This window comes from Canis aureus, chromosome 7, assembly GCF_053574225.1.
Source record: "Canis aureus isolate CA01 chromosome 7, VMU_Caureus_v.1.0, whole genome shotgun sequence".
NCBI lineage: Eukaryota > Metazoa > Chordata > Mammalia > Carnivora > Canidae > Canis > Canis aureus.
The window spans coordinates 63,773,209-63,795,537 of NC_135617.1; the positions used below are offsets into that span (position 1 = coordinate 63,773,209).

The window sequence follows — 22,329 nt, forward strand, 5'->3', positions numbered from 1 at the left end:
AAACAATTTGCCTTAAAGGTGAGCAATGAACCTTATACCGCCAAGAAGTGGCTGGCTACCGGACTGTGACCATGCAGTCTAGAAGCAAGCATGGACACAAGATGACCTAGTAGGCACTGCCAGTCTCTTCCAGCCCTCTCAGTTTTTAAAAGGAGTTTGTTTATTTGACACAGAGAGCACAAGGAGGGGGAGCAGCAGGCAGAGGGAGAGGAAGAAGCAGACTCCCCACTGAGCAAGGAGCCTGATGAGGGCTTGATCCAGGACTCCGGGATCATGACTTGAGCCAAAGGCAGACGCTTAACTGTCTGAGCCACCCCGGTGCCCCCAGCCTTCTTGGTGTTATTCTTTCCTCAGCACTTCCTTTTTTTCTTCCCTTCTTGACCTTTGGAGAAAGGGTGGAGAGTGAAGAGGGAAAGAGGAAGAAGCAGGCTCCCTACAGGGAGCCCAATGTGGGACTCGATTCCAGGACCCCAGGATCATGTCCTGAGCTGAATGCAGACGCTCAACCACAGAGCCACAAAGGTGCCCTGTACCAGAAAAATTTTAAAACAGACCATACAGAGAGTCAATTTACTCTTTCAGGATAGTCACATAGAGAACTGAGGGACCAGCACCCAGATTCCACTCTTCTTCCCACTCTGATCTCCTACCAGAGTTTCTCATTAGACAAACCCAATCATAAGTCAGAGGGTGAGTGTTACCTATACCAGTTGGCCTTCTATGGCCCAGAGCAAGGTCGAGAAGCTAGAGACAGGGTCTGGTGGTGCAAATAGGAGATATCCCCTACGCAAAGCAAAAACTTTGATTTTCTTCTTAGGGTCAGTGTTGCATAGTATATGGACTGCCCCAGTCTACCAAACCTCAAGAGGAAAATAATGTCTTTGATCTTGACCGAGGGAGGAAACAGAGCTGTAGAACCCTATTGTCTTCCCTAAGGAGGGAACTAGAATTAGAAGGGTGAGTGTGTACTCTTCCCTCTGTTGAAACATTATAAGGATTATTATTCAGTTACCCTTGTCCCAGTTCTGTATTACCTCATATCCACAATTACTTATCTATAATTTCAAAATCCAAACTGCTTCTGGAAACAAAGTTTTTTCATACTTTGCCAGCAAAACAGGACCTACTGCCATGGACCATTTATAACTATTATTCCATTTATCTGGAATGCCTAATTTCTTGCAGAACAATTGTTTGATTATTAAAGACTTCCTTAGATCCTGTGTTATGTAACATATTCGTATACTTTCATATACACATAAAGTGTATATAACTTAGAGTCTGTGACTTTTCAAAACTCTGAAACATTTCTGAATTCCAAAACCTATCTGGTCCCTAGGCCTTCAGATAAAAGATTCTGGATTTGTGTTCTCATTCATTTTAGCTCCATAATATTCTTTAAAAAAGGGTGAGGGAATGTTATTTTCTTCATTTATAATTAATAGACTTTCTTACTTGGACTTTGACTTGGATATGATATAAAGTTCTTCTAACTCAAAATTAGTTTATCTTCCTGCCCTTTTTGGATGTTCTATACAATTCTGAAAGACAATATAGAATATGGTACAGAATCCTAGGAGAACAGAGGTGAGAGAGCTAAGGGATGATCAGAGAATTTACTGAACAGACTAAGGGGTATGGTCAGCAGCAAGGGCACTAATGAAGTTGGTGCTTAAGAGCACAGATTCTAGAGCCAGACTTCCTGAGTTCAATTTCCAGCTTTACCACTTACTAGCTACATTCTCTTGGGCTCATTACTTAATCTCTTTGTGCTTCATTGTATATTTTAAAATCCGATTTAATTGATTTTTCACAACCACCATCCTGTGAAATAGGTAAGACAGGCAAGTTTCCCTGTGACATATGAGGAAACCAGAAAATTTAAGTAATTTTCCCAAGGTCAGGCAGTGAACTTGCAGCAAGTGAGGACTGGCAGTCAGAGCTCCCCATTGCCAAGCTAGGGCTCTTTCCAGTTCCCCACCTGCCTTATTCACAGAGACTTGCCCTTCCCCGACTGCTCCAGGAGGGGAATATGTCACATGGTATTTCTTGGCCCAGCCAATTCTCAAGTAAGCAGGAAGAACTTCTGAGGTGTTTCCAGAAAAGTTAGCCTTTCGATATTCTTTGTTTTACATCTCCACCCTGATGATGTAATAGTAATCACATAATCCAGACAACGCAACCTGATTTTGTTTGCAGAGGGATCAAGCCTGAAAAAAAAAATGGATTTGATTGTCTTAGGGGAATTTGAGGCTATTTTCTAATTTAAAGGAGAAACCAAGAGTGAGCTGCTTTTCTTCCAAATGCATTGGCCTTAAAACAGTGAACTTCAACTCCACAGGTTTGAGTAAGATAAAGTCATGTGTAAAATCATCTTGTGCCTCCCTAGGCCTGGTGGGAAGGAAAGGAGTTACAGGGGTAGACATCTAGAGATGTCCTTTCTCTCATCCTGCTCTCTGCTGCCCTACTGTGCTTTCCATAGATGAAAACCAAATGGAAACCTGAGGGCAAGGGAAGCCATGGAACCAATCTTTGAAAGCAAAGCACAGGGCAGAGAGAGGCAGAAAAGGATCCCCTAGGTAAGACGGTGCAAAGGGGAATAAACAGCCTGGAATTCCACCAATCCAGATATCAAAGGGCATACCTTTCCTGCAGTGGAGGCAGGCGATACCTTTAAAGAGATAGTAAGTCATAGGAAGAATTTACACACTTACTAATCATCCATCGCAATGTAACAAGTCACCCATGTTTACATTTGGCTTAAAACAACAAATATCTATTATCTCACACAGTTTTGAGAGTCTGGAATCTGGCAATGGTCAGCTGAGTGGCTCTGACTTGGGTATCACACGAGATTGCTGTCATTTGAGGCTTCCCGTGGGATTGGAGTACCTGCCTTCAGGATGGCTCCCTCACAAGGCTGTTGTTTGGAGGCCTTATTTACTCATATCTATCAGTGGGAGGTTTTAGCTCCTGGTCATGATGGCCTCTCCAAAGAGCTGCCCAGAACATGGCAACTGGCTTCTCCTAGAGGGAGTGAGTCAAGAAAGAAAGCAAGGAGGAAACCACATTGTCTTTGATGAACTACCATCACTTTTGCCATATTCCATTTGCTAGAATTCTAAGTTCAGCCCACAGTTAAGGGGCGGGTAGCTAGGCTCCATCTTTTAAAGTATGGTGTATTTAAGAATATATGGGCCTATTTAAAGCAATATTCACTTATAAGGAGGTTAGGAGGGGAAATAGTTCGGGGTGATTTCAAAATAGGCATGAAGGGCCAGTCTACCAAAGATCTGGGCAGATCTCAGAAAGCTCTCAATGCCCTCCTGGCCCTCCTTTTCCCTATACATCAAGGGTCTCAGGGCTCAGTACCCATACATTCTGGGCAATCCCTCTGCCTTCTCAATCTTTCCAGTTAGTTGTTATACCTCCTCCATTCTTCTTTATTGCTCTTGACTACCCATTCTTAGAAAATAAACTAACTTGAGGTATTCACAGCTTATAATAGACCCACAAATCCCTTGCAGGGGTTACCTAATGCTAATAAACACTCCCTGGAGGCTTAATAAACCCAAAGGAATCAATCTCTAATCTATTTCATGTGAGGAAAGAATGGTTTCAGTGACCTTAAGACTTACTTACTATTAACTAGTAAGATACTCCTTACTCCCAAACAATACTATAACAGAGCACTTGCTGACACATTACATTATATGACCTAATTGTCCCAACAAAAATGAAGATAAGTTTATGACTCCTAAGTGACAAGGAGAGAGAAAGTGACCAAATGGTAAATGTTAAACATGAAGCACGGGGTTGAGTTGATTTTTAATGTGGGGCTGCTGCATTGAACCTGATCTGTTAGGACCCCTGAAGCCATCATCCCACCACTATCCCCTTAGCAAAACAGCCTACTCCAGGAGCCTAGGGAAATAAGGGAGTTGGCATGAGTTTATTTCACTTTCAGTGGTTTGGGGAGGATAATGTAAACACAGAGCAATCATAAAGCACTGCTAGGATGCCTTTGGGTTTGCAAGAGATGAGGGAATATATATTAAGGCAGCAACTCTCAAACATTTTGCCAGGAGCTACCTATACTCTTAAAAAGTATCAAAGACCCCAAAGAATTTTTGCTTTAGTGTGTTATATCTATTTAATATCTATTTGGTACATCAATTTATATTTACCATATTAGAAATTAAAACAACAAAATTAAAAATTTGACTCATTTAAAAATAACAAAATCAGTAAATTAAATTGTATGTTAGCATAACACTTTTACTAAAATAACTGTTTTCAAAAAGTTAAGGAGAAAAGTGGCCTTGTGTTACATTAGATTTCTTTTTTTTTTTTAATTTTATTTATTTATGATAGGCACACAGTGAGAGAGAGAGAGAGGCAGAGACACAGGCAGACGGAGAAGAAGGCTCCATGCACCGGGAGCCCCACACGGGATTCGATCCCAGGTCTCCAGGATCACGCCCTGGGCCAAAGGCAGGCGCTAAACTGCTGCGCCACCCAGGGATCCCACATTAGATTTCTTTAGTGATGGGCTTAGTAATAGGCAGCTGGATTCACCTACCCACTTTTGCATTTGATTTGATGTGAAATTACAATCAGATAGGCAGTAGAAAATTCCTCTTTACATTCATTGGAGCATGAGTGGTAAAGGCAGATAATATCTTAGCAGTATTATGAAAATAGTTGACCTCAAAAACCCATACTTTGAGAACCACTGAATTAAAAAGGTATTACAGATTCTCCTCCTAATTTTGTTAATACCAGACTCTAAACAAGACAGTGCTAGATTCAGCGCTTCAAAGCTCTGGGATACATATGGCTGACTTGTGCAGACTTGTAAGGACATCATAGCCATTTTCAGTATGCAATGGAAGTAACCGGGATGAATAAAAGGAAAAGTTGTCATGGGAATAGAAAAGCTGGATGATATATTAGAGCACGAGGGAATTTTCTTCCTTGTAAGATTTTTACTGTTCTGCCAATACACACTTCTCTGTGGGAGGGCTAAACTTCTTTTCCCTTTGAAATTAGATATGGCCACATGACTTGCTTGAAGCAGAGCATTGTGTGGCATTTCCAGGAAAAAGGCCTAAGAGTAGTTTGCTCTTTATCACATTCTTTCCCTCTTGGCAATCACCAGTGTTCTATGTAAATATTAGCTGCCCCATCACCCTGGAACCAAGGGTGAGGACAATGCTTATGAGAAAATCTCCAGCTAACCCTTGCTGGATGTGTAGCACAAATGAGAAATATTTGTGGTTCTCAGCCATGGAGATGTTGGGGTTGTTAAAACCACACAATCTATCCATTCTGACTGATACAGCCATTTCACTTGAAAGCCAAGTCAAAGATATGGACTACACCATTTAATGCTCATTTATTGGGAATTTTCTGTGCATTAAACACATGCAAGGTACTATGATTATAGATGGTTTGAATTTGAGAGCATCAGCTCTCAAGGGATTGATAGTGCTAAAGGCATTATAAATAAATAAATGATGTCACTCTGTTATAATTCTCACTGTTAACAAAGGTGAATCTAGGGTACTGTGGAAGGGAGAAATCCTTGAATCCGGTATCAGTCATGGAACCAGCAAGAAACACACAGCATACTTAGCTGGATAATGTATGTATGTATGTGTGTACATATATTTATGAGACAGAGAGAGAGAGAGAGAGAATCTAAAGTAGACTCCATGCTGAGTGCAGAGCCTGACTTGGGGCTGAATCCCACAATGGTGAGATCATGACCTGAGCTAAAACCAAGAGTCGATCTCTTAACCAACTGAGCCACCCAGGCATCCTCTTAGCTAGAGTTTTTGAAGGGATATTTACTAAAGAGAACATTCTTTAGATGTGGGCAGGGATATTTTACTAAAGAGAACATTCTTTAGATGTAGCCAACAGGGATGTTGAGTATCCATGACCACCAACAAGAAAGCCAACCCTCTTCCCACCAAGCCTGAAGGAACGAGGGTTAGAAACAGTGTTACTGGGGGCCTGGTAAGAGCTGGACTCATGGCAGACGAGCTATATAACACCAGCTAAAACCACAGCAAAACAGGCAGGGAGATGGGGAAATAAATACTCTGATCTCTCTCCTTCTACTTTCCAATATCCTGCTGTACCTCCTACTGACCAGATCCATTTAGAAACCAGAGACAAGGGTGCCTGAGTGATGCTATCAAAGCAATAGTAGAGGACAGTCTCCTAGTAGTCAGAGAAGGGTAGGGAGGGTCAGGGAATGGGTCTGGAGAGGCAAATGGAGAATATCCTGAGAAGGCCCCCACAAAAAAAATTATACAAATCATTGAAACAGTATTTTCTCAAATATTTCAATTTCATTGACTAATTAAAGTATCTAGGGATGCCTGAGTGGCTCAGTGGTTAAGCACCTGCTTTGGCTCAGGGCATGATCCTGGAGTTTCGGGATCGAGTCCCACATCGGGGCTCCCTGCATGGAGCCTGCTTCTCCCTTTGCCTATGTCTCTCTCTCTCTCTCTCTCTCTCGCTCTCTATCTCTCTCTCTTTCTCTCTGTCTTTCATGAATAAATAAATAAAATCTTTTTTAAAAATTAAAGTGTCTAAATTTGCAAAGAATGTCCATAGATAGTGATAGGATAGGGGAGGGATTGGAATGAGTATAGAGGGCTGGATACTCAAAGCTCCTATTTACTACAGAGAAGTGGGGTATGTGGTCAGAAATCCTTTGTGAATTTTTTAAAATAAAAATTTAATTTTTCTGTGAACCTAAAACTGCTCTTAAATAGGAAGTAACAGATTTTCCATATACTCCCTTCCTCCACACAGGCACAGCCTTCTCCACTGTCAACATCCCCCAGCAGAGTAGTACATTTGTTAAAACTTATGAACCCACACTGAAACAAAATCACCCAAAGTCTATAGTTAACAACAGGGTTCATGCTCGGTGTTGTACATCCTATGGATTTTACCAAATGTATAATGACAAATATCCATCATTATAACACCATACAGAGTAGTTTAATTGACCTAAACATCTTCCACACTCTGCCTTTTCATCCCCCTGGCACATTGATGTCTTTACTATCTCCATAATTCTGTCTTTTCCAGAAAGTCACATAGTTGGAATCACATAGTATGTAGCCTTTTCAGATTGGCTTCTTTCCCTTGATAATTCCCATTCAAGTGTCTTCCATGTCTTTTTCATAGCTCAGTAGCTCATTTCTTTTTAGTGCTGAATAATATTCCACTCTCTGGATGTACTACAGTTTATTTATCCCTTCATCTCCTGAAGGACATCTTGGTTGCTTACAAGTTTTGTCCTGGATCTCTTTGTGGGGAGCTAGGGGATACAAGAGGGATGGGGAAGAGAATAGGAATGGGCGGGGAGATAGGAAAGAAGTATCTTCCAGCCAGGCAGAGAGCAGATCACTAGAGGTAAGTTGTAAGGTGGATGTTGCATCTTATTTTTCAAACATAGTCTTAAAAGTCATGCAGCATCACTTATGCCATATTCTATTGGTTATAAGACAATTATAAACACACCCAGATGTAAGTGGAGAATTAATTCTACTTCCTGATGGGGGAAGCAAGGTTCTAGAACAACACTGAACAACACAGTGGCTGCTAGCCACACATGACTGCTTACATTTAAATTAATTAAAACTAAAAGTAGAAATTCAGTTCATCATTCACACTAGCCATATTTCAAGTGCTCAATAGCCACATGAGAACTTAAAGTGTTTCCTTCATTACAGAAGATTCTATTGGACAGCACTGCTCTAGAAGAACAAGTGAAATGGGAGATATTATAGCTATCTTTCAAAGCTACAATCTGCTACTAGCACTTAGACAACCAAATTGTATTTGGGAAGACAGACTAAAATGACACAATGACTGACATACTGTTCTACAGAAGGATTGGCAATAACTTCTGCTGTTTACCTTGAAGCAGAGTGAACTTGTGTTAAGTCTCTCAAATGAAAGAGAGGCTAGATGCATAGTCCCAGGAGCTAAAAATTGGTCCAATAGGATGATATCTTAGAAGGGTGATTTCCAGATGTGTATTCTCTATCTTTCTAGTGTCATGGGTTTCTTTAAGCATGCGATAAAAGTCCCCTCTTCCCAGAAAAATATGCATATATACAATATGGTACATTCAAGTTCTGAGTTCCCTTCCAAATCTGTCCATGGACTCTCCAGATCAGAGCCATATTCTAGGCTGTGAGCTCCTGGAGGTATTTTCTTAACCATAATCATGAGTAGTGTGCATGGCCTGGATAACATTCATCATAGTGTATTGACAGAAAGAGGCACATTTCTGCTCAATACAAGTAAGAATTTTAGTAGGCAAAGAGGCATTTAAGGGAAATAGGCAAGTCAGGAAATTAGAAAGTTTCCCAGCACTATAAGTGTTCACGTAGATTGCCAATAATATAGAGATTTCAGTGTACAACCAAAACTGAATAGGCTGTGAGGTCTTGCACAATACTGGCATTCCAAGGGTCTGATAAAAGTGACAAAAATCAAATGGAAGAACAGTCACCTACCGTTTGGAGGAAGAGGGGAGAATCTAGAAAGGTTTCATGCAACTGGTGGCATTTCAGATGGGCCCAAAGAGTAGGGATACTGGGTAAGACCACAAGATCATCTTTAGGGGCTCATTTAAGATATTTAATACCCCTTAATTTAATTACCTCTAGTGATCTGGTTTCTGGCCAACTGGTAAATAGTTCTCTCCCTATCCTATCCTACTAACCTTGTCTCTCCACTTGTTTTTTGTCTCCCGCCTCCCCTGCCCTAAGAAGAATCCACAGTGAAGCATTCATATCATATGGATTATCCAGGTGGTTTCTACATGCAATGACAAATATCCTTATAAGAAGGAGGCAGAGAGAGATTGAAAACAGAAGAGAAACAAGCCATGAGATGCTATGCAGCTGGTTTTGCAGGTAAAGAAAGGGACCATGAGCCAAGGAATTCAGCTCCAGATGCTGGAAAAGATAAAGGTAACAGATTTTCCCCTAGAGTCTCCAGAGGGAGTGAGTCTGACATCTAGAACTGTAAGAGAATAAACTTTGCTCTAAACCACCAACTACATGCTAATTTGTTATAGCAGTCAGAAGAAAGTAATGCAGCTGGGACAGAGCTGATTCAGAACCAACAGAGACTCAGAATCTCTGCTTCCTCCAAAAATTTTTAAGCTTTATTATTTATTATTTATTTATTTGAGAGGGAGAGAGAGAGATGAGCAGGGAGAGGAGCAAAAGGAGAGGGAAACGCAGACTCCCTGCTAAGCAGGGAGCCCAACTCTGGGCTCAGTTCTAGGACCTTGAGATCATGACCTGAGCCAAAGGCAGACACGTAACTGACTGAACCACCCAGGCACCCCTGCTTCCTCCAAATTCTAAAGACTTTCTCCTGGATCAAGTTCATTATGTCAGATGTTCATTATGTCTCTTCCCTGAAATTGAGGCTGCTCCTGGAAGCCCTTCAGGCATCTTTTTTACTCCCACACTCGGTTCCCTTGACAAATCCACACATCAAATTTAGCAGTGGACAGAGCTTGAACAATACTCAGTGGGCCTCAGGCCCTTTGCAAATATACTTCTGTGAGATCTCTCCTACCAGTTTCAAATATACACAGACACACCCTTACTCCTGTGATGTATTGTCTGAACTCTGAATAACATAAGAAACTCACCTTGAGTCTGAGGCTAGAATTATCCCAACTTATTTATTTATTATCCCAGGCTGGCTGCATTTGTGCATATCAGTGACAGTTATGCTTTCCTCCCCATTAAACTGCCAATTCTTCAAGACTAGGAGACCAAGACCCTCATTTTCTAATATATATTTGGCAGCTAGAGTGTTCCAATCAATGTGTGATTCTTGCAATTCCACCGCCATGGGGTTTTGGATACAATAGATGGTTAGTTTGAGCATCATAATTCTTAGTCCCATAAGTTCATTGTTGAGTGTGTTACCATCCAAAATCTTAGAGGACTATAGCTCTTTGTTTTTTCAGGGGGAGCGATTGCCCCCTCCCACACACACATTCCTGATACACACCGAATCTTGACTTTAAGAGTGAGATTATCCTAGATTTAGACCCAAGTTTTGCTACTGATCAACTGTATGCCTTTGGGAAAGTTAACCTCTCTGACTCCATTTCCTCAGTTGCAAAATTCACATTCTACTAGTTGTAAGATTATTGTAAGTATTGAATGTTGCCTGGCATGGTGCCTGGCATGTAGGAAGTTACAAAAATGATATCCACTTACTCTATGATTTCTTCCCATATACTCCTTTTTAAATATATATATGTATATATTTATTGGAGTTCAATTTGCCAACATATAGTATAACACCCAGTGCTCATCCCGTCAAGTGCCCCCCTCAGTGCCCGTCACCCAGTCACCCCATCCGCCACCCACCTCCCCTTCTACTACCCCTTGTTCATTTCCCAGAGTTAGGAGTCTCTCATGTTCATCACCCTCACTGATATTTCCCACTCATTTTTTCTCCTTGCCCCTATAATCCCTTTTACTATTTTTTATATTCCCTGTATGAGTAAAACCATATAATGATTGTCCTTCTCCAATTGACTGACTTCACTCAGCATAATACCCTCCAGTTCCATCCATGGTGGGTATTCGTTTTTCTAATGGCTGGGTAATACTTGTATATATAGACCACATCTTCTTTTTTTAAGATTTTATTTATTTATTCATGAGAGACACAGGGAGGGAGAGGCAGAGACACAGGCAGAGGGAGAAGCAGGCTCCATGCAGGGAGCCGGATGTGGAACTCGATCCCAGGACTCCAGGATCATGTCCTGAGCTGAAGGCAGACAGACACTTAACCGCTGAGCCACCCAGGCGTCCCTATATATACATCTTCTATATCCATTCATCTTTTGATGTACACTGAGGCTCCTTCCACAGTTTGGCTATTGTGGACATTGCTGCTATAAACATTGGGGTGCAGGTGTCCTGCTGTTTCGCTGCATCTGTATCTTTGGGGCAAATCTCCAGCAGTGCAATTGCTGGGTCCTAGGGCAGGTCTATTTTTAACTCTTTGAGGAACCTCCACTCAGTTTTCCACAGTGGCTGCATCAGTTCACATTTCCACCAACAGTGCAAGAAGGTTCCCCTTTCTCCACATCCTCTCCAACATTTGTTTTGTTTCCTGTCTTGTTAATTTTCCCCATTCTCACTGGTGTGAGGTGGTATCTCATTGTGGTTTTGATTTGTATTTCCCTGATGGCAAGTGATGCAGAGCATTTTCTCATGTGCTTATTGGCCATGTGTATGTTGCCTTTGGTGAAATTTCTGTTCATGTCTTTTGCCCATTTCATGATTGGATTGTTTGCTTCTTGGCTGTTGGGTTTATAGATCTTGGATACTAGCCCTTTATCTGGTATGTCATTTGCAAATATCTTCTCCCATTCTGTAGGTGGTCTTTTAGTTTTGTTGACTGTTTCTTTGGCTGTGCAGAAACTTTTAATCTTGATTAAGTCCCAACAGTTCATTTTTCCTTTTTAAAACAGGGAGGGTAAGTGTGTTAATGTTTTTTGGGGGGCACAATTGAAGAAGTGTATCTTTAAAGAGGGAGCTCACCAGCCTTCAACCAGGACCTAGACTACCTCAAAGGGAGTGAGAGATGCCATAAATGTGCAAGCCCAGATTTTGTTTTTGCATAAAATATTGATATCTTGTTCACCATGAATTTTTTAATTCTGTATTGATTCCAACTTTTATTTATTTGTTTTTGATTCCAACTTTTAAAAACACTACTTTAGGTATTATTTATCTTGATAACCTACGTTTTTGGCACCCCTTTCCATTTTGTGCCCAAGGCAAAGAAGGCTTCGCTCATTTGGCCCCAGTCCTGCCCTGCCTACAGCACTTTGCGCTAGTCACACCACGATCTAGGTCCTGGATGAGCGCGCAGACAGAAAAGCCTGTAGAAAAGACTTGGGAGCTGCGGGTGACTGCGCGGGGTGGGGGGACTTGCGAAGCCCTGGAAGGCACATACGGGCCAGGCGAGCAGCGGGAGTGGACTACAACTCCCAGAAGGCCACGCGGCGCGGCGCCCTCCCCGGATTGGCTGCGCGGGCCCCGCCCCCGCCCCGCCCCGCCCCGCCCCCGCCGCGAGGACCCGGGGCGGCGAGCCCAGGGCTAGTGCGCTCCCGAAGCCCGGCAGCCGGCTGGAACCTGGCCCGGCCAGCAGGCTTCATGGCGGCGAGGCCGGTGTCCCGGATGCTGCAGCGGGTGCTGAGGTCCAGCGTCCGGAGGTGCAGCTCGGGCGCTCCAGTGACGCAGCACCGCCCGGGGGAGCCCTCCCGAACTGCTGCGGAGGTGAGCCCGCCCACATCCACATCCATCCACACCTTCCCGGGAAGGAGCGGCCCGGCCGGCCAGCTGTCCCTCACACCTGGAAGCACCCAGGCCGGGCCGCCGCGCCGCTTCGGGGAGGGACCCCTCCGCCCTTCCCCTGTGGGTCGGGAGAGCAGTGGAGGGATGCTCCCCAGGCTGCCCGGTCTCACCTGGTACCCCAAGCGGCGGGCGCTCCCTGGGGTGCTGCACAACCAGCCACCTCCCTGCCCAGCCCCATGCAACGCCTTCCACGTCTGGGTGACCGCCAGGGACAGGGCAGCAGGCAGGGAGGACTCTGGTCCAGAGTTGACTGTGCCCTTCTCAGCCCCGTCTCACTCACCCTGTGTTTTGAACAGTCACCTCCCTCCCCCTCGCTCCAGTGGACGTGGTCTGTGTGTGATCAGGTGTTCTTGTGACATCCTGGTCAAAAATGTCACCTTGGTGCCACCGGTAGGCAGTGGTCACGTCTGTAGTTATAGGGCTCTGTGACTTCTTCACTGACTTTTAGTTTCATCTTCCTGTCCCTTAGGAGGGCTCAGCCTCATTCCCCAGCAGAAGGGAGCAGGAGCTCCTTTCAGGCTAGGAATCCTATTGTTCCTTAAGGCTTGGGATAGGCCCCATCAGTCCTTGACAGCACTGGCAGAGTGATTCATATCATCACAAGTTTTAAGTTTGGTGTTCTTTTGCCCATGTGGTCAGGGAATAACTTTGGGAGAAGTGTTTCTTTTTCATTTGGTGAAACCTCTTTTCTAGACTCATCTGGTCATTTCCCCACCTCCCCACCCCCCATTTCTTAGCACAAAGCTTCATGCCCTGGGAATCATCAGATCATGCCCTCCCTCCGCCCTCCAACACCACCGCCACTATTGCTCAATGGCAGGGAGGGCCTTAGCCTAACTTGCTTTGCCCGTGTCTGATCCCCTCTGGAATCTTCAGATAATCAGGCCTCATTGCTGGGAAGTTTTTCAGTATCCTTGAACTCCAAACTTCACTGGGGGGAACAATAAGACAGCAAAGATTGCCGAGAGAGCTTTAAAGAATTCAGGAGAAGGGGAGTTCCTTCTTCCTGCTGTCCCTAATTTCCTTTGTGCCTTTCAGGAGAGGGCCTGGGCTAAGTGACTTCATACTTGGTCTCTTTTAGTCCTCATGGGAAACCCCGTGAGGTCAGGAATTTGTATTTTTAGGTGAGGGGGCTCAACCCAAGTGAACTTCCCTGGAGGATAGGTTGAGCAGCTTCTACAGAGCTGAAAAGAAGGGAGCAGGAACTCAGTCAGACTCTAGCACCTGTACTCCTGCTTTGTCCTTGTGGGGAGAGTAGGGTGAGAGGCTGTCCCACACTTTCCTTTACCCCGTAAAGAGGGGTGTAATGAGCAGGTAAGAACACAGACTCTGGAGCAAAATGTGAGCTTTGGAAGCCCAGCTCTGGAAGCCCCTACCTTTTAGTAGGTATGTGAACTTCAGCATGTCCCTATGCCTTCTAGTGCCTCAGTCTTCTCATCTGTAAAATGGGAGTAAGTATCTACTTCATGGGGTGGTTATAGAGATTAAAAGAGTATATGCTTAAGATATGTACTTAGAACAAAGGCTGACAGCACATGTAAGTGCTGCATTAGGTACATGTTTGTTGTAATTGTTGTCAGCCTTGCCACCATTGGCACATGCGGTGTCCCTTTAGTCCCCATGCACTGGACACTCAGGGTAGCCATTCTGTCAACTATTTGGTCATAGTCTTTCTATGCTGGACATTCCCCACTAGGGTTATCGCAGCAGGCATGTTTCCTGCCCCTCAAGTGCTGAGTGCTCCCTTACCTTTCTAGACATTTCTGCATGGTGCTTAACATGGTGCTCTGCAGGGAGTGGAGTCAGCAGATATTTCTGGTTGTTTGAAAGTCAACTAGTGAGGGGGGCACATGGAATAGAATATTAGACAGGGAGCCCCAGGTTTTCACCCTCACTCTGTCTCCAATTTCACCTGGCTCCTGGGCTGTCACTCCTCTTCTCTTCATGTCTTTAAAACTAGAGGGTTGGGCCAGCCCATCTTTACACTACGAGTCGGAGTGGAAGGCACAGAATGTCTTTAAGAAAACCTCCAAGGCAAGGCAAGTCGGGAGATCTATATGGTCGGCCTATTCACAGAACTTTCCAGTTGGCAAGAGTAGGAGTAGAGCATGGGGAATCCTGTCCCCGCTTCCCTTCCTGCAGGCACTTTTCTCTACACCTTGGGGGGTGCTTAGAGAGACTGAGGGAAAAGCCACTGAGTGTTACCTGTTTGTGTGCCAGGATGTGGGTGTGAGAGAGATGTGCAAGTGTGGAATAGGAGCTGGTGGTGAGGACAGTAGAAAGTGGGCCTTGGACTTGGTCTGTGTAGCTTCTACAGGTATAAGGGGAGGTGGGTAGGGGAGACACATCTACCTGCTATCCAGATTGGGGGTGGCCCACACAACCTCTGCAGGGCTTACTGTAGCTCAGCATGACACCTGTCTTCTTCCCAGGCTCCACGCAGGCTTTGTTGGGACCACAGGGGCTAGCCTCCAGTCCTAGGCCTGCTGCCTTGGAGCAGGGCAGGGGCAAGGGATCTCCCTAGGCAGGGAGAGGGTGACTTTTTGCAGGGCAAAGCCACCTGGTGTTCAGAGGGTCAAAATGAATAACTATTGGCAAGGGGGTGTTATGCAGGAAGGAAGTGGGTGTAAGAGAAGGTAGGAGGGGACAGCAGGTCCCAGCCTAGGGTAATGCACAAAGGAAAAGAGGAACTTTCAGGGGGTTATCTTGAGTTCCAATCTTTCCTTCAAAATCCTCGCTCTGGTGAAGTGCAACTGTCCGTGCCAGGAGCCATACGTGTAAAGACCCCACACTTAGGGAAGGTTGGAGGGAGAGAAAGGATCCAGACCTTGGGCAGGGTGCTTTGCTGTGTCTTCTTGTTTAATAGAGATTAATTTTGAGGCACCTCTGGTATATGTCACCCCAAATAGCAAGGATCCCAAATCAGAGCCAGTGATATTGGAGTTTGGAATGTGTTCTTTTTCTCCTGAATAACTCTGTTTATTATACTCTAGAGCTACTTGGGGGCTGGCCTTTATCCTTCCAGTGCCCAAAGTTAGTGACTACTTTGTGGGTGGCATTCCTCCCTTAACTAATTCCTTTGCACTCCCCTTCCCCACCCCATTATACCCCAATCACCCCTGGGCAGGTAGACAAGATACATCCAGTAGCAGATGGCAGGCTGCCTAGTGCCTGGTCATCTGCACTTGTGTCCATGGTCCTGGAGGAGTTCAGACACCACTTGCCCAGCTTTGGGAACTGTGATAGCAAGTCTGAAACCCCAGCCTTGGCCTGCCTGCCATCAAGTAGACCTGGGCCTTGTGAGACTGACTGGGGGACCTGCCAAGAGTGGGAAAACCAGCTACTGCACACACAGTGCTCCTCGAATATGTGTCTAATAAATCAATATAGTAAGTAGGAGTTGTATTCAGAAAAGGGTAACGATCATTTATTGAATACCTGCTATGTGCCAGGAACTCCTTCAACCTAGTTAGGTAGGATTATTCTCCACCCTTTATGGATGAAGAAATGAAGGCTTGAAAAATTGGGGTGATTTGCTCTACAGCTAGTTAGTAATAAACCCGGGCTTGTAATTCAGGTTTACTGACTCCTAGAGCCTGTGCTCTGAACTGCAACAATTACCCCCAGATTAAAATAGCTCCTGATCCTGGTGTTGCTGGGCCAGTGCTTCTCAGCCAAGCCACAAAGTGAAGAACTGAGACAACAACAACAAAAAAAGCCAGGGCCCCATCCTGGGGCAATTGAGTCAGAATCTTTGGAGTGGGGTTCGGGCAGCAGCGCTTCTTGGAAGCACTGCTGGTAGTTTTGATGTGCAAACAGCTGAGAGCCACTGTACTAGGTGAGACCAGCCTGGAGATGAATGATGACCCCAGTGTGACTGGCTTTGCACACACCACCTTTCTCTTCTGATGAAGGCCCAGCCTCTTCGTTCATTGATCCAGTGACACACTGTGTAGATGTCAGGATACTGAAGGAGGCAGAGGGCTTCCCACACCAGGGCAACAGCCGGGCCAGGCTGGGCTCTGTGGATATAAGCAGCTAAGGGCTTTCTGCTGCTTCTGACAGGTCCCAGCCCTTCCTGGGTGAAGGACATCGCTGTCTACTCTGCCCGGTAATGCCTTCTGGGTCCAGGGCTCCTCTGACTGGCACTGCTATTTTTTCCTCCAGGTATTCTAAAGGAAAGGGAAAGATGGAAGAATGAAAGTAGGACATGCAGTGTTGGAGGAGAGAAGAGGCAGAGATGAAACTTGTGAATGTCACAGTGATGAGTTTGCGAGGCTGGCTGGGTGAGAGACTGTGTGTGTGTGTGTGTGTGTGTGTGTGTGTGTGTGTGTGTGTGTGAGGGGTTGCTTCTGGCAGTACAGAGTCGGAATGAATCTAGATAAAGTCACTCTAGGTCTCAGCAGTGAAATCCAGCCTGCCCCTCTGAGGGCCACAGCAGAGTGCCTCATTCCATTTCCTGTGCCCTATTGCTCCGCTGGCTCCCTTGTTTCTGCCAAGTCATGCTCCCTGGTCCTCTCACTTGCTCCCAGTTGGTGCCCTTTGACTCCTCCCTCACCCAGCCACCAACCTCCAGTATTAGGAAGGGCGACTAGTGAGAGGGTGGGGCCTGAGGCCACTAACAAATTTCTAAATCGTAAGACTTTGATGAGGAATTGGGTGCAACTCTGCCAGAAATGCAGACTTCCAGGGATCTGATCTTTTGGACTGTGGTCTTGACTCTGTAGTATCCCCTGCCTGACCCCCAAGGCTACTGGTGGAAAGGCAGTGGGGTGAGGGAGGGAGGTGGGAAGGACTGTGAGGATTCTAGTAGGCAGCAGTTCAGAGAAGCGAGCGCTGCTTGCTTGTCATGGGACTTGGAGGACACTGGTCTTGGGGTGAGCAGAGTGAGGTCACTTTTATGCACCCAGGAAAATCTTGGAAGCACCCCCACATACTTTCACTTCTGTCTCTTCTATCTCCTGAGTCCGTGGTCCTTGACCCTGGCTGTACTTTAGAATCCACTAGAGAGACTAGAAATGCACGTGCTCAGAGATCCAAATTCGGTTGCTCTTGAGGGAAGTTTTTCCTGAAGCTGCCAGGTGCAGCCAGTGCTGAGAAGGTCATTGAAGTAATGTTCCTTCCAGGTGCACAGTTACCCTGGGCCTCCAGGGGGCCTGAGGCCTTCTGCTCTCTTAGGTTACAAGATCATGATAACCCTGGGTGCTGACCTTCTAGATTCCTGACCCCCTTCCCTTCTCTTACCCAAGCCCATCGCTAGGTCCTTATTTTATAACTGGGAAAACAGGCCTGGAGAAGTGGGGGTGCTTTCTCAGGGTGTTGGGACACACCTGGCCCAGAAACCAGTCCAGAGCCCCTGGCCACAGACCCCATGAACAATCTCATGATCAACTTCATGATTCCTTTGTGATAAAGATTCTAAGAAAGGACTTCTCCCCACCCTATGCTCCATCCCACGTACCTTCTTGGACTCACCCTTTGCAATTAGAGGGAGGAATATAGAGCTTGGACTCAGAAGACCTGGATTTGAAGCTTGGTTTGGCCTGTGGGGTTCTTGAACCCCATCCAAGCTTCAGTTACAGTAATCCCTTATGGGGTAGGTGTGGGAATTGAACAGAGAGCATTCTTTGGAAGCTTAAACATGTTTTGTAAATGTTCCTTCCATGGAGCAACTATGTCATCAGCGTCCATTGTGACAGGAAGTTGGACTAGATCAGACTTGGGAAAACACTGAGGTTGGCTGCCTTCTGTCTCTCCCCAGGAGGAGTTTGGGCCTTGCAGGGAGCCTCCAGCAATCTCCTCCCTCTTAGGCTTTAGACAGTGGGTGTATAATCCTTCCTTCCAGCAATGGGTGGGGTGAAAGATGAAGACCAATCTCTGCATGGGTTTAGTGGGATCCTGCGGGCCTCCCCATACTACCTTCCTAGAGGCTGCTGGCCTCATTCCTTCTGCAAGGCTGTCCCTGCCTCAGAAGCCTTCCACATGAGGGGAGCCTTCCCCGTGAATGTACCTTCCCTCCCCCAGCTGGGTGTAGTCCTCAGCTGTTCCCAGTGGCTTAGCTCATTAGGTCCTCCTGGGCAGTGCTGAGGCCCCAGGGAGCCCAGCTGACAGGAGAGTAGGTATGTGGAGGCAGCTGATATGACACTCACCCCGCAGAGTTAGTGAGTCTGCTTTGAGCTGCTTCCGTCTCCCATTCCAAAGGTAGGGAATGTGAGGTCTGGGTTGGAGAAGTGGCTCACTGTGTCCCAGGTGGCCACCATCAGTGACCGTCTTCCCCTCTCCTCTGTTCTGGACACACTTGCCACTTGGCATAGTGACCAGGTGCTGAGTGGCACATTCTCTCCCACTGACCCATCCAAGAAATACTGGAGATCTTTGCTCCTGGACAGCCTTCCTTTGAAGGAGGAGGGTGGGCAGTAGGATGGTGACAGGGAGAGAAAGGGGGCTGGGCGGGGCAGCTGTGTCCCCATAGGGGTACTGCTCCCTTGGGGCTGAGTTGAGGCCTTGGGGACAGGTCCTTCCCTGTGGGCAAGGTCCTTCCCTGTGGGAGAATCCCTGCTCCCCCAGGACTGTAGAGCCCACATGGATGTCTAAGATGACGATGGGGGAGGGGATGTCCTATGGGAGGGGGCTTATGTCCCTGGGGTGGGCTCTCCATGCCCCTCTCCCCCCAGCTCAGGCACAGAGGCCCACATTTCCTCTGCCCCACGTTGCAGGAGCTGTCCAGGCGGAGACAGTTCCTGCGGGAGCACGCGGTCCCCTTCTCTGCCTTCCTCACCGACAGCTTCGGCCGGCAACACAGCTACCTGCGGATCTCCCTCACCGAGAAGTGCAATCTCAGATGTGAGTCACCTTCCTGGGCCCCTGTCCCCACTGCTGAGGCAGCCTCTGAAATCTCCCTGTGCCCGGGAATCCTCCTGAACCCACCCCATTCCTCTTACCAGCAGTGTCTCTGCCCTCCCTTCTTCCCTGCCTGCCAGCTGGGGTTGCTGATCCTGGATCGGCAACTGAATCTTTACGATCCTGGGAGCTGAGTTCTGCTTAGAACTAATTTTGAGAACAGCATTATAATCGAGATTGGACCTAAATCTCACTATTCAGGGCTCTTTCTCCCTCTGTCCTGTTTCACATGATTCCCAGAGTTCAGGATGTGGCCAGGGGCTGGTTTGGGGGTGCTGGACACTGTAAACATATGAGGTACACAGCGGTGCCCATGGCCGGCACTGCCACTATGAAGACATCCCAGTCCTGTGACAGAAGTTGCTTGGGGCCAGGCTAATACACAGCGTATTCGTTTCATAATCATTTATGGAGTGTGCCAGAGGTGTAGCCACTGCTGGAGGGAATTTCAAAGTTTGTCTCTTTCCTCTCTCCTGCTTTCCATGGTAGTGCCCAATAAGAAATATATTTACTTCATGGCCCAATAAATACACATGTGTATATAGTAAATGTTTTATCAAACAGTGCTTGCAGCATGCGGTTCTGATGTTCTGATATTCTTTACCTGTTCTATTCTATCTTAAAAGACCAATTCTGGATCCTTCACTAATTTTGACTAAATGGCTCCATACCAGATCTTGACCCAGTCCTTGATAAAACTCCCATAGGAGCTGATGGTAGGGGATGGTACCCCCCACCCTCCAGGCTCCCCTCATTTGACCCATTCTGCTACCTCACCCTGAACAAGTAGTTCCTCAGTTTTCCAACCTGTGAAATGGGACTGATAACCTGAAATGGATAGGCTGGACATGAGAGCTCTTGTCACTACAGAGATAACGATTTGCCAAACCAGATGAAATGAGAGGTGGCCAGTGCCAGAAGGAATGGGCCCAGGGCCTAGGTCTGCCAGACAGATCCTGCCTAGCTAACTGCCCCACGTGCTGAGGGAATCAGCCTCTTGGCATCCCCCACGTAAGGCTGCCTCTGCTCTCCCCCTGTTCCATCCTCTTTATCTTTATTTGTTTTAAGATTTTATTTATTTATTCATGAAAGAGACAGAGAGAGAGAGGCAGAGACACAGGCAGAGGGAGAAGCAGGCTCCATGCAAGGAGCCTGATGTGGGACTCGATCCGGGGACTCCAGGATCATGCCCTGGGCCGAAGGCAGCTGCTAAACCGCTGAGCCACCCAGAGATTCCCAGATCCATCCTCTTTAACCCATTCCCTTGGCCTCCTCTCTGAGGGAAGGGGCAGTGTTGGCATGTCATAGATGACAAAGGTGGGGCCCCAAGAGAGTCACTAGGGTTTGTACCAGCTCAGATTTGGCGAGGCCATTCCTCATCATCCAGGTGGGGTTCAAGAGAGACTTCTGGCCTGGTGGAGGAATGGGGGTCTGTTGGCCCCATAGGCCCAAGTGCTGTGGTCATGGCCTACCTCTGTGTCCCCTCCCTTCCCCTCAGGTCAGTACTGCATGCCTGAGGAGGGTGTCCCACTGACCCCCAAGGCCGACCTGCTGACCACAGAGGAGATCCTGACACTTGCACGGCTCTTTGTGAAGGAAGGTGTAGACAAGATCCGGCTCACAGGGGGAGAGCCGCTCATTCGGCCAGACGTGGTGGACATTGTGGGTGAGTTTGACAAAAGCTGTGGCCATTTCTACTAACTCCTGCTGCATCCAGCTGGACTTCAGTATTCATATCGGCAGCTGACATCCATTCAGAACATAATGCTCACTTAGCCCTACCAGCCTCTGAGACAGCTACCATTATTATTCCTATCTTGTTAGGACATGAGGCTCAGAAGTTCAGTAACTTACTCAAAGTTGCAAAGCTGCTAAATGCAAGAAGCCAGTGGGTTGCTGGGCTAAAGCCTCACCAGGGCCTTCAGGTTCATGTGGTCTGACTCTTGCTGACCTCTGAGACCTCTTGCCTGTCCCTCTGAATCCATCCCACCCCTCCACACACACCACCAGGCCTTTTGACTTGCTCTTCCCTTTGCTGGGAACACAGTGCACACTGCTGGCCTTGTTTGGGACTCTGCACACATGTCATCTCCCTGGGGAGGCCTCCTTGCCCACTCTCTCCAAAGTACATCCTCAGCTACTCTCTCCACATACACACCTCAGCTACTCTCTGCCCCAGAAGTTGGCAAGCAAGAGCCTATAGGCCTAATCTGGGTCACCACCTGTTTTTGTATGACCCGTGGGCTAAGAACGGTTTTTATATTGCTAAGCGGTTAAAAGAAAAAACTCAAAAGAAAATAGCATTTTGTGACACATGAAATCATAAATTCATTGTTAATAAAGTTTTATTGGAACATAGCTGGACATCTGCTCATTTACATATTTCCCAGGGCTGCTTTTGCAGAGTTGAATAGTTGCTACAAAGACCATGTGGCCGGCAAAGCCAAAAATTGTTACTATCTGGCCTTTTGTAGAAAAAAATATGGCAACCCCCACTTACTCTATCTCCTTCTCCTACCTTATTTTTTCTTCATAGCATTTGTCTCATGAGAGGTTATGTTACTTGGTTGTATGTTTATATTTCCTTTGTATTGTCTCCTCCCATTAATTGGCATGAAAGCTCTTGGAGCTGAGGCCACTTTGGTTCCCAGCTGTGTTCCCAGCATGTAGGCACATGCCTGACGCGTAGCTGGTGCTCGCTGATACTTGTTGGTTTGCAGTATGATCTCTGAAGTAGGACATTCCTGCACGTGAATGTCGGCTGTGCCTCTTACTAGCAGCAACCTTTGGGCAACTTTTTTTTTTTTTCTTTAAGATCTTTATTTCAGAGTGAGCGAGGGAGAGAGTGTGAGCATGAGCACAGGCAGGGGTGGTGGGGAGGGGCAGAAGCAGAGGGAGAAGCAGATTCTATCCCAGGACCCTGAGATAAAGACCTGGGTCATCCAGGCACCCCCTGGGCAACTTTTACATTCATTCTAAGCCTCCA

The 22,329-nt window shown here is 46.5% G+C and overlaps 1 protein-coding gene and 1 long non-coding RNA gene across 5 annotated transcripts in view; both read left to right on the plus strand.

Annotated features, from left to right (window-relative positions):
* LOC144316894 (uncharacterized) overlaps window positions 1-9,119 on the plus strand; it is a 155,674-nt gene extending 146,555 nt beyond the window's left edge. The window contains exon 3 of the long non-coding RNA XR_013382726.1: window positions 8,811-9,119. This is a non-coding gene — a long non-coding RNA (uncharacterized LOC144316894). The remainder of the gene's footprint in view (window positions 1-8,810) is intronic.
* A 3,030-nt stretch (window positions 9,120-12,149) lies between these two features.
* Window positions 12,150-22,329, plus strand: part of MOCS1 (molybdenum cofactor synthesis 1) — a 34,717-nt gene continuing 24,537 nt past the window's right edge. For all 4 annotated transcript variants that reach the window (XM_077904145.1, XM_077904146.1, XM_077904148.1 and 1 more), the window contains exons 1-3: window positions 12,150-12,365; window positions 19,160-19,286; window positions 20,842-21,009. In XM_077904145.1, coding sequence (XP_077760271.1) covers window positions 12,243-12,365; window positions 19,160-19,286; window positions 20,842-21,009 — 418 coding nt within the window. In that variant the 5' untranslated portion in view covers window positions 12,150-12,242. The remainder of the gene's footprint in view (window positions 12,366-19,159; window positions 19,287-20,841; window positions 21,010-22,329) is intronic.